The 12,638-nt window shown below is 31.8% G+C and overlaps 1 protein-coding gene across 4 annotated transcripts in view; it reads right to left on the bottom strand.

Moving 5' to 3' along the window:
* Positions 1-12,638, bottom strand: part of LOC118191108 (ubiquitin carboxyl-terminal hydrolase 25-like) — a 159,402-nt gene that overhangs the window by 49,181 nt on the left and 97,583 nt on the right. For all 4 annotated transcript variants that reach the window (XM_085814212.1, XM_085814214.1, XM_085814215.1 and 1 more), the window contains exons 13-14: positions 5,496-5,749; positions 1,995-2,065 (exon numbers count right to left, since the gene is read on the bottom strand). In XM_085814212.1, coding sequence (XP_085670338.1) covers positions 1,995-2,065; positions 5,496-5,749 — 325 coding nt within the window. The remainder of the gene's footprint in view (positions 1-1,994; positions 2,066-5,495; positions 5,750-12,638) is intronic.

Raw genomic sequence — 12,638 nt, 5'->3', positions numbered from 1 at the left:
AATATGATTCAAAATTTTCAAAACAGAAACCACATAAAAAAGAAAGAAAGGAAACAAAAACCTTTGCAAATTATTACAGATTAAAGCATGAGCAGTTGGCTAGACAAACAAATAAAAGATAAAGGTAACCCACAGAATATCAGTAATTAAACAGATGCCAAACGGAATATCCTCACTGGTAACCTTTTACGCCTCATTATCAAAACAAGTAGCAGCCATTTCTTATCAGATTGATTGTTTCTTTCAATACCGGCATACAATTACGTAGAATTTTTACCAGGTAGTTCAATTTTATGCCCTAAAGTCATTCGCGGTAAATAAATCAATTAGGATGCAATCACACCACTCACCCGAAGGCAAAAATATAGAAAAGGCAAAGCCAAGGGTCTTCAGTTCTAATTAGAATGCACTAGCGAAGTAAAGCACTGCGGTTTTACATAATTTTCGAGTAAGCTATTCATACAAATTGAAATAATTCTTGCATTTAAACTTGTATTCCAAATTAAGATTTAACTTGAAATTAATGTAGATAACTACTGAGAAAATTAGATTTTTGTAGTGTAGTTTACGTGAGATGAGATCACTTGGGATAATGTGATATGAACTAGCGAATAAGGATGTTGAACCGTGAAAGCATAGTAAATTCTTAAATTAATGCCTTTTTACAAAATTTTAAACGATATTAAAATGTTTATGTATTCAAAATAAAAAAATTCTTAGAACTAACATTTGTTAGCGTTTTTTATGTGTATACTGTACGTTGTCACCAATAAAGTCTGCTTGGCGAGATTTGCGCCGAAGAAACGGAAAAGTACCAAAAATGTTTGTAATAAAAAAAATTATTTCAAACAAATTTTTAATAAATATTTAGTAAAACAAATTTTACTAAATATTTATTAAAACAACCATAAATAATAATAGCACAAAGAAAAAATTAATACTAATATCTTTTTTTATCTGAAAACTTAGCTGATTAAGTTCAATACCTGTAAGACATTTTTGTTGGTTACATTTTATAATTCAAATATATTGATAGCTAAATATTTAATTCTCAGATACACATTACTTTCAAATAATTCTAATGTAGTTAATCATTAAATATCTGACTAATTTAAACTAAAAAATGAACAAATTACGCAAACTACTTAAGTTATCAGAGAAAATGTACCAAATCAGACAAAACTTGAAAACAAATAAAAATGGCATTAAATTGTCTTTTTCTCTTATTTATCACATTTTTGTTTGAGGCAGAAATAAAAATACATGTATCGGTATGTAGATAATTATAACCTTCATTTCTTAATAAAGTCTATAGCCTTGGAAAGAAATTACTAGAAATTATCTTCATTATGGATTGTAGATGTTGATTGAGGGTTTTTTTATTATTATTATTAATTTTCAACTATGAAAAAAGCTGTTAAGATATCACATTCCCAACAAAGAGATAATCATTAATACAAAAATTCATAACTGAGCTTATTTATTTTTTGACAAGTACAACTAAAATTTAATAAAATCTGTATTTTTAAATATTTGAATAAGTTTTACATCGTATTGTAAATTAATTTAGCTCCATTTACAGATTTACCAGTGCATTACTCATGTTTGATTTTAATGGCAATGAAAATAATATAAACTTGGATTTCAAATAACTAAAATCTTGACATCTTTCAATACTGTATTTACAGAAAATACACAACTGAAATGTTTTCAGGAGTCAAATGTGATCTGTGAGCCACTAGTTTGAAGCCACTGATTTCCCTTCCAGTTAAATACTTAAATTTTCATTTCTATGGAGTTCTTGAAAATTACTAAATCTAACTATTTTTAAGAATTTCTAGTAATGTACTATTTTTTATGGTTACTTTTAAATTTACAAAATAAGCTGAAGATGATTAGTAAATATAAATTTTTAAAATCTCCACTTTTTCGAAAACCAGCAAAACATATTTACATATATAAAATTTTAAAGATTCAAAGACAGATGAATATACCTTTTGCAATGATGGATCATTATAAATTTCTTTGATAGTATTGTCTATATTGTTGATATTATCTTGCAAAGCTGTAAAAATAAATAAAAGCCTAATGAGCATATAACATATTTCATGACAACAGATATTTAAAGCACTATATTTACCATTGCAAAAGCAACAGACAAAACATCAATTAAAATTTACAAAATTTTAAAACTAAAAATAAAGCAAAATTCTCACTAAATTGATGCATTTAAAATAAAGAAATCTATTTAAATTACCTAAAAATGAAATTAATTTTAATTAAATACCTAAGTATTTTAACTGATATGAATTAATTCAATTTTGAAACTATAAAGAAATATATATATATGTGATATTTTGGCAGTCGGGCACATGACTGACGAAGCTCGGCATCAGAGTCCAGGTGTTGTTTGGCTGAGTGGAATACAGCAGAAGGATTTTGCTTTTAATTGCACATCTTTATTCAATTCAAATGGCCGATAATTTTTCTTTTAAATGAAATTCTCCTAATTACATATCAAATAGTGTTTTAAACTAAATACAATGAAATCTAGGCTTTTGATGTCATAACTATTCCAACAAAGGGAAGAAAGATGAGAAGTGCAGCAGTATAGAATTTAACAGCAGAGGGAGAGAGGAGCTTCGGAGGCCAAATAGCGCAAATTCTGTATTTATAGAAGCGGTTGTGTAATAGGCTGGAATGTTCTCGAAAGTACTGGTCTAGAGGGAAGATCCTAAATTGCAGAAAGTTAATTAAAGGTTGCTGGTTCACATAGAGCAAAGCCATCCTATTTTTTTATGTTTTACATCCTCACCCCCCCAAAAAAAACAAGAGGCCAGGTGAGCAAAGCATTAGTAGATTAGTGAAGCAAGAAGCATGAGAAAAGAAACAAAGAAACATCCAGGACATAGCTTACAGGCTTTACATATGTCCTATCATAAATCATGATCTTTCTGATATAATTATAAAGTTTTTAAATTATACAATTTTACAATGATTTATAAATAAACATATAACTTATAACTAAATTTAAAACTATAAGACAATAATATATGGAATAATAAATTATAATAATAAAAGTTCTCAATTTTTCTCAAAATGTGCATTGAAAAGTTCATAAAGTCCTTTTCCTTGAATGAAGATACTGGTGAAGTCTCTTGATGCCAGTAAGTCCACAATATAAAAATAAGCTCACAAATATTATGCACTTTTTTCAATGAATATGATTCCATAATAATTTTTGAATAGAAGATGTTTAAAAATTTTGCAGGGAACTTTTTTTTTTTTTTTTTTTTTTTTTCATATAAAACTTAGAAGATACACAATTTATGCATAATGCGTTCACGCAATAACATGCGCTCATTCTTCTCATCGTAGGTAATTAACAATACATTGACATATTTTAAAGTAATTTAAAAATTCAATACAAAACATTCTGATATAATACCTTAAGAAAACAATTCAATATAAATCTCTAATAATATAATGTAATATTTCATAAAACAATAACGTCTTGAATAAAGTCTTTGGCATGTCCTCTCCAACAGATCAGCATAACTAGTTTGCTAATAGTTGGGGGTGCTAGGTACAAAATATCAAAAAACATCCGTTGCCTAATGAAAGGTAACTGGTTTTTGGCATTGTACATTGTATCAGTTTTTTTTTTTTTTTTTTTGTAAAAATATAAAATCTTACAAAATTAAAATTTAAGACAAATAATTTGTATGATCAAGTTAAAGTCTTTACTAGAATTTTGGAAACTAGAAATGAATATTACCTTACAACAAGCAGGCAGGAAAAAAAAATTGTTACAAAATAATATAAGAAAGATGATGTTTGGTTTTCTAAAAATATGAAAAAATACGATCATTTTGCTTGCAAAATCTCTAATCTCTTTAACAAACCATACAGGTATATGATAATTACTGATCATTAACCTTACATTAAAAGTTACTTAAAATATTAACTGAGGATATATTAATATATAATTCCAGTTTTTTCAATAGCATGACTTTTTTCTTTCAAAATGCAATAAAAAAAATCCCATTGCTGATCAAGGATGCTGATCATTTTCAGACACTCAGGAGTTGTATTATAAAGACTTTCTAAAATTTTCTACCAATTTCATATATTAAGACTGAAAGAAAAGGGGGAAAACAGTTGGCGAATATTTTAAAACCCAAATACATAGGACATTTCAAAAGTAAGTTTCATCATTTTTTTATACAGAAAAAGAATACATTATAACATCATGAACAGTATACCTTGCACTATTTTTCGACACAGTCACTACCGACATTGAGACATTTGTCGTAGCATGCAATCAATTTAATGAAACCACTCAGGTAAAACTCGAAGCCCTGCAATGCAAAGAAATGTTGCACAGCCCGCTCTCACCTCAGCATTGTGTTGGAAGTGACGCCCTGACAGTGCGACTTTCAATGCAGGCAACAGATGAAAGTCTGATGGGGCAAGATCGGGGCTGTAGGCTGCATGATCCAATCTCTTCCCTCCAAATCAGCGAATCTGATTTTGTGTGAGTGTTGTTGTGTGTGGTTTTGTGTTTTCATACAAGAGGACACCTTCATTCAACAGCCCTGGTCTCTTTTGTCGAATGGCAGACCTGAATTTGGCAAGGGTGTTGCAATTGCATGCTGCATTGATGGTTCCATTGTGGAGGAAATCAAAGAGACTTGCACTTTTCACATCCCAGAACACTATGGCCATAAACTTTCCTGCGGGAGGGTGACTTTTAATTTTTTCTCACTGATGAACTGGGATACTTCCATGTCACTGAGGCAACCTTTATTTCTGGGGTAAAGGTGGTGCACCCATGTCTCATCACCTGTGATAATTCTGAACAAGAACTCATTTCCCTCGTGCATACCGCATTTCAAGGCTGATTCCCTTTCTTGGCAATCTTGTGGTCCAGAGTCAGAATTTTTGACACCCATCTTGTAGAACCTTTTCAGTAAACCAATATATTATGGAGCATGAGATGGGCCGGTGCACAATCAATATGCAGTGCATATGCCCCATCTGAAGCACCTCTTTGCTACAACCATATCCTGTACTCTAGTAATGTTTTTTTTTATTTGTGGACTAGCAAACAATCATCTGACAAGACATGACCTCTTTACCATACATAGTCTGTAGGCATTCATGGATGAGGCACATACTAGTCCCACATGCCCATACATACCAGATGACAGCATGCACGTCCCACATGGTGACCACAATGTCAGCACATGTCTACTTGCCATCATGATTTGTACTCAAATAATCTCGGGCATGCCAGTCTGCTGCTACTCTCTCTTCCACTGCGCTCTGCGCACACGTCATTCCTCCTCTGCTGATACTCCTTCCTTAGTTGAACCAGCAATGAATGTGGCTTCTTATGGTAATTATTTGTTTCACCTGGTGTACCATATTTTCCTTCATAAAAAAGTGATGAAACTTACTTTCTGAACATCCCTCATACCCTAAATACTTACTTTTGACATTAGTTTCAATTTCTTTTCGCCACCTTTTCAAACACGCCTGTAAAACTTTTAATTCCAACTCTGAAACATGTTGCGGAGAAGGCACTGTTTCCTCACAGTTATGATTTACATGTTCAAAACCAGTGTTTCCAGCAGTTACAGATAAACACACACCACTCAGAGGAACACAAGACCCTGATGGGCTTGAAACAATGTCCATCGAATTTGCTTTATTTGGAGAGTTACAAGGGGAGTCACAACCCATGCTGCAATTAAAAAGAATATATATATCATTTTACATATAATTATACATAGCAAAATTCATTGTACAAATTTCACTCTTTAATCCTTTAAATTTTTCCCCTTATATTCTAAAAAGAGTGCTGCTAACCCTAGGAAAGCTAAAGTAACCAATTTACTTTCTAAGTCGACTCTTCTCTGCACTGAGGACTGCTTCAGAAATTGATGCACCCATAACTGCCAGCTCTGAAATAGGAAAAACCAGGAGTTTCTGAGAAGTTTTCATGCGGCATCGTGGCACCATTTCAAAGGAACTCCAAACTGGCTTAAATTTCTTTTATAACACATGATTTGAGTTATTCAACTGTTTGCAATATGGTTCTGATGTAAAATACATTAATATTTAATTAGATTTATACATTTCATTTAGTAATTTTCTTACATTGAAAAAACACAAAGCAGGGAAAAAAAGCTTAATATTGACTGACCAGACATTGATTGAAACTTCATTTAAACAGTAGATTAAAATAATTCATATCAAATAAAATTTTATTTAAAAAAATCATCCTGAAAATCACTACGTGTGAGGGAATAAAATTAGTATTAAAATTTCATTAACCAATAAATAAATTTCACTTATTACTGAAAAACACTTTCCTTGCCAAAGGCTAAAAATTAAAATGGGAGATTTGGCAATCTACCAGGAGACTGGGAGGTTTAAAAAAGTTGGATGTCTCCTGGTAAAATCTGGACAGTTGGCAGATGCGAATTTAATTTTGTCCTTAGCAAAGATCGAAAACTAAAAACCGGAACTCTGCCAATGAAAGAAGAGAGTTGGCAGCTATGACCACAATTACATTAATTTACATTTGTTTTAATCACTTCAGTTCCATATGTTTGACTGTTAGGTTTGCAATTCTCTGTCTCTTTTTCTAGGTGTGTCAGAATGGAAAATCTCCACTGCCTATTCAACTAACATTTACATATTTTTACATTTTACTTCAATCTCAAAGGGATTAAATAAAATCAATCACGCAGGTGTTACAATAGAAAAGCTCAAAGATTAGCTAAAATTTTTATTCACAGGAGGAAAAAATTAATTAAAATTAAATTTCTTCTTGAGGTTGCTGTTATGAACTAGCTGCTAAACAAGTCAGTTGAATTAAAATAAGTTCATAAATACACTTCCAACATAAAATTATAAATTAATAAATTTATCAAAATTGAACAAATATAATAAATATTTATACATCATCTTCATTTATCAATAGCCTATTAAATAATTCTTAATAATAGTAACTTTTCTATCGAAATAATCATTGAGAAATATGTTATTTGACAGACTTACAGCTTCGAGATAAAAACAATTGATAGATGTTTCAACCCCAGAGGAATTATAAAAAAAATCACACATTTGTTAACAGTTAAAAGACTGAGGTTCTAATTTACATAAAAAGTAGATAAATAAAGCTTTGACAAATTAGCTACTAAATGAGTTAGCTGATATACCATAATTTCATTAGTATGTTCTATTCTGATGTGAAATTATGAATTAAGAAATTTAATAAAAATGAACATATATAAAAACTAAATTATTTCAATATTTTTCATCTATATACAATCCAAGGCTCAGGTGCGAAGAACATGCAGAGCAGGTGCCTAGGCTAAGCCACATCCTCCGTGTAATGCATGGAGAGATGACATAACTTTCCTGCCATAACATTAGGGAATGATGGCCAAGAATTCTAGAAATAGGATTCTCGATGTTGCGATGAGAAGAGCCTTACATATAAACCTTCAGGAGGTACTACGACTAACAGACAGCAAAACTGCACTGGTTGAAGAAAGCAGAATGGGGAAAATTGAAAAAATCAGGTCTGAAAATAGCTGCGTGAGTTTCCTCTGTTCCTATTGTTCCGTCATAGAGTGTTAAATCTTTTCTAATCTTGAGACTCAGCGAAATTAATAAGTACCATAGCTGCTTGAAAGCCTGTTTGTAATTTTTCTGCTGGATTCTTTGCTGCTCTTTTTACCAATGCATAAGATGATCGAACATACAATCCAAACACTTTTTTAGTTAATAAAACTTTTTCCCTGCTAACAATGTGTAATAATTTGACTCATTTCATAAAAATGTGCTTATTTATGGTTAAAAAAATCCACTACTTAAATTTTTTGCAAATTTTGTAAATTCTATTTTTAAATGTTAATATCTTTTAAAAGTTTTTTTTAATATTAACAATTTTTAAACAGTTTTAGCTTATTTAATTTTTATTTCATTCATTTTTTTATTCTTAAATATATATTTATATATATATATATGTAATATACCTTAATATATTGACATTTATAGAAAATAAAGAAAAATAACATTATGCATGCATTATTGGAAAAACATTTCTCGAGAACAGTTTCAGTTCTAGATCCAGGTCTTTAGAGATTGCTGCAAAACATTAGAGCAGTTCTTATTTTACAAATCTTACATTTCCAGTTCGCCGTGGCTTTAATATTAAAAATTTCTATTTGAGGTGAGGTATTCCTCTATTTTTTCTTCATATCATTGACAATTGCAATACTTGACTGATTTCTTAACATTTCTTTTTGACTTTTAATTTGTTTACAGTATTTTATTTTGACTAATATAAAACACTTATTTTTATAATAATCATTTTACACAATAATTTTACTCGTATTTTCCTTTTACTAGCGACAACGACAATTAGGCCATATACTGCATTATCGTTCAACACAATTTTCAACTTCAATAGTATTTTATAATTACCATTAATGTCATTGCCAAAAATTGACACATAAATACAAAATAAATACAAAGATACAAAACAACACATCAAAAATTTACAACACAGAAAATTAGACATTAAATAATTAGAGGTGCTCTAATTACTTTTAGTAGCAACCCCAGTTGAGCATTTACCAAAAGGAAGGTGTGTCTACCTATTGGTGATGTAGTTTAAAATTTTCTGGATCTTGGTAAGTGTCGTAGTCTGGAAACATGGACAATATCAGTAGGTTTCTTTGTGTGGTAATTCTTTTTATCAATTTCATAATTAACCTCAGATAATTTTTTGACAATTTGGTATGGTCCAGAATAGGAAGGTGTCAATTTACGTGTATTCGGAAATTCAAATTCATCAAATAAAACTAGATCACCAGGTTGAAAATCTACATCTGCAAATTTTGTGTCATTACGACTTCTATTCCTTTTATGATATTCAATAGTTCTCTCTTTAGCTAATTTTCTCGCTATGTCAATCGGAGGGTAAGTATTTTGATCTAGGGAAGAATCGAAAGGAAGTTTTCCAAGTAAAAGATATGCAGGGGTGAATTTAGTTACCGAATGAGGGGAATTATTATATTCACTAATAACTTGATCCAAAATTTTCGCCCATGGAATTTTCGATGATGTAGAATTTACTTTACATCTTAAACGGGTTACTAGGGTTTGGTTCACATGCTCTACTTTACCATTTGTCTGGAGGTGATAGGCAGTAGTTAGAAGTTGTTTTCCATTATAATTTCTAAGAAATTTTTTGAATCTATTGCAAGTGAATGCAGCATTGCGGTCAATAAGGATTTTTTCGGAGACTTGAATGTGGAAAATTTGTTTCAAAATATTAGCATAAGTTTCTGTAGTTGCACTGCAAGTCCAAATTTTTTGGGTTTTTTTCTTTTTATTAATTTGACAAACCATGGCAATGTTTTACGAAATTTCCAATATCTTTACTAATGTAGGGCTAATAATATTGTGGGGTGATTAAATTTAACATAGCATGAATACCTGGGTGTCCAAATTTTTCATGAGATTCAGTTAATAATTTTAATCTTAAGGATTTTGGTACCACAAATTAAGTAAATACATAGAATGTAATGGCTTTAGTTTTCCACATGCAAATTTTGATAGGAGGTCGATCGGCGGTAAGCTAACGTAGTTGCCGCTGATTGGCCGATGACGTCAAGATCGGAGGGTTGGCCGAGTACAATATATATGTACGCCGGTATCGGCGAAGCTGGTTCTTGTTCTCTTGTGTGATTATCAGTTAGCATTATGCTAGTTTTGCTTTCATTAAATGATTTTAAATGTAAAGGCTACAGTGTTAGCTCTTTTATTTTATTTATGGAATAAAGCATGAATTTTATTTAGTTTAGTCTTAGCTTTATTTAAGGGAAGCAAAAAAAAAAAAAAAAAAAATGCTTTGACATTATCACCACTACCAACAGGGTTATGGGCCCAGCGCTAACAGCTAATCAGTCATTCAGTTCAACTCAGCATTGAAGAAATGTAGGTGAAGAGGGCCGTTATCCACGAAAAGAAGCTGACCTGTCTTAGAAGTTTGTTCAAGTCGTTGTGCTCACACTTAATTCAAGATGTCATTACTACCTGAAGGTTTTGAGTTGTTAAACCATGACAACTGGGATCGATGGAAAGTCGACATGAAAATGCTGTTACTGGATAGAAATTGTTGGAGCTTCATAGAGGACAAAGAAGAATTAGATAAAAGTGCAACAAGGCGTGAAAAGCAGGAGTTCACAATGAGAGAAAACCGAGCCTTCACTACACTATATTACGGAATTAAAGCTGAGTTCAGGCCGCTGATACAAAAGTGTTCAAGTGGTAAAGAAGCGTGGGAAGTTCTACAGAAACAATTTGAACTCAAAACAAGAGCAAGGATAATTCAGTTACTGGATGAATTTTTTAGTATTAGATATACGCCAAATGAAGAAATAGGATTATTCATCGCAAGGATAAGAATGACTGCAAAGAAGTTGGCTGAAGCTGGTCACAACTTGGCAGATCTTTTTAAAGGATTTCAGGTAATAAGGAGATTACCCCCGGAATATTTTGGCATTGTACAATTGATCTATAGGTGGAAGGACAAAGATTTTACGCTGGAAAGAATTGCTGAAGAGCTGGTAAGGGAAGAAAGCCGACTTCGCCAGTTAAACGCCGATTTAGAAGACAGCAAGGTAAGCGTGTTTAATACTGTTAGTTTAAACGCAGGGAAAGATAAAGTTGAAAATAAAACTACATCTACGAAAAAAATGGGGAATATGAGAATAGGACCTTGTTTCAGATGTCATAAATTTGGGCACTTAATTGCTCAATGTAAAGAAAATGTAAGTAAAAATCAGAAGTTTAAAATAGACGATAAAAATGGACAGTTTAAAGATAAATAATTAATGTTAGTAGAAAATTATGTAACAACTACAGATAAAAGGAGGTAACGCAGATAAATTTAATTGGGTCGTAGATACTGCAGCTACAACTCATTTCTGTAATAATAGAAATTTAATGACAAATTTCGAAGAAATAAACGATATACATATGTCTTTAGCTGTAGGAAATTGTGAAAGTAAAGTACTAGGAAAGGGTACTGTCAAATTTGCAGTAAAAGTAGGCAATCGAATAAATTGGATTGAGTTAGATAATGTGTTATATAATCCAAATCGAAGAAGAAATTTATTATCGGGAGCAAGGTTAGAAAAGGCTGGTGCTCATTTTGAGATTTCAAAAGGGAAGATGTGGATATACTTTAATAATTGGGATAGATTATGCTACGCTAAACGATATGATGGACTTTATCACGTAAAACCATTTAGATATGCAACAGGTAAAAGGGAAGCTGGTTACGGTACAGAAATTGGAAGTTTAAATAAAGTAGACGATGCAATGCTATGGCATCGGAGATTTAGCCACGTAAATTTTGATTATATTAAGGAAACTAGTAAGAATCAAAGCGTGAAAGGGTTACCAGAAATTGAAAAACCAATAGAGAGATGTAAATCGTGTATTATTGCTAAATCTAGTAGAATAACTTTTAAATCTGTGCCGAAGAGATCGAATAAACCATTGCAGTTGGTTTATTTAGACGTTTGTGGCCCATTACCAGTTCCATCTAAGGGTGGGAGTAAATATTTTCTTGCTATTGTAGATGACTATAGTAGATTAGTAACAGTGTATTGTATGAAAAATAAAAACGAATCGTTCTACAACTTTAAGAATTATCATAGGCAAATGGAAAGACTGACGAATAGAAAATTAATAAGTATACGCACCGATAATGGTGGGGAATTCTGTAACAGGCAATTCGAAGGGTACATAGCCGAAAATGGAATTAGTGTTGAACGCACGAACGCGTACACCCCAGAAGAGAACGGTGTGTGTGAACGTTTTAACCGAACGGCATTAGACGCAGTTAAAGCTATGCTTAATGATGGTAAAATGGGAAAAGAATGGTGGGCAGAAGCTCTTGGCTGTTTCGTACATACGTGGAACAGAGTATGTCATAAATGCAACCGAACCCCTTATGAAATGTTCCTAAATAGAAAACCCAGTGTTGTTTATTTTAAGGTATTTGGTTGTAAAGCCTATGTTGGCGTGCCAAAACAGATTAGGAATAAATTAGAAATGAGGTGCAAAGAAGGAATCATGGTAGGATATGCGAAGGAAACTAGGGGTTATAGGATATGGCTGCCAGAAGAATGCAAATTAATAGAAACCTGTAATGTGAAGTTCGATGAAAAACTGTATGCAGCAAATGGCATCCTGGAACAGAAATCAAAACCTAAATTTAAAAGACTAGAGGAATCTGAGCTATTAGCAGAATCAGATGAAGAACACGAAATTTCTAGAGAAGAAATTAAGTTGTCAGATGACAAATCTACTCCGAAAGAAGTATCAGACTTGAACTGGCAAAGAAAAGCAGTGAAAAGGCCAGATGGAACACGTACAGACATATATTATTATGTAGAGGGAACAGACACCCGTTTTAGATCCTATAATGATATTGAAAAGTATTGTGAGGCAAGAAATATTAAATATGAAAAAGATAAGTTCGATTTCAGTGGAAAAAACAAATACTCGGGGAAAGTTAATTTCGTAGAACAGGAGATTAG

This window comes from Stegodyphus dumicola, chromosome 3, assembly GCF_044657685.1.
Source record: "Stegodyphus dumicola isolate Sdum_Otavi_A_Nest chromosome 3, ASM4465768v1".
Taxonomy (NCBI): domain Eukaryota; kingdom Metazoa; phylum Arthropoda; class Arachnida; order Araneae; family Eresidae; genus Stegodyphus; species Stegodyphus dumicola.
Note: the sequence above shows the minus strand (reverse complement) of the source record. Positions and strands in the feature narration are given on the sequence as shown.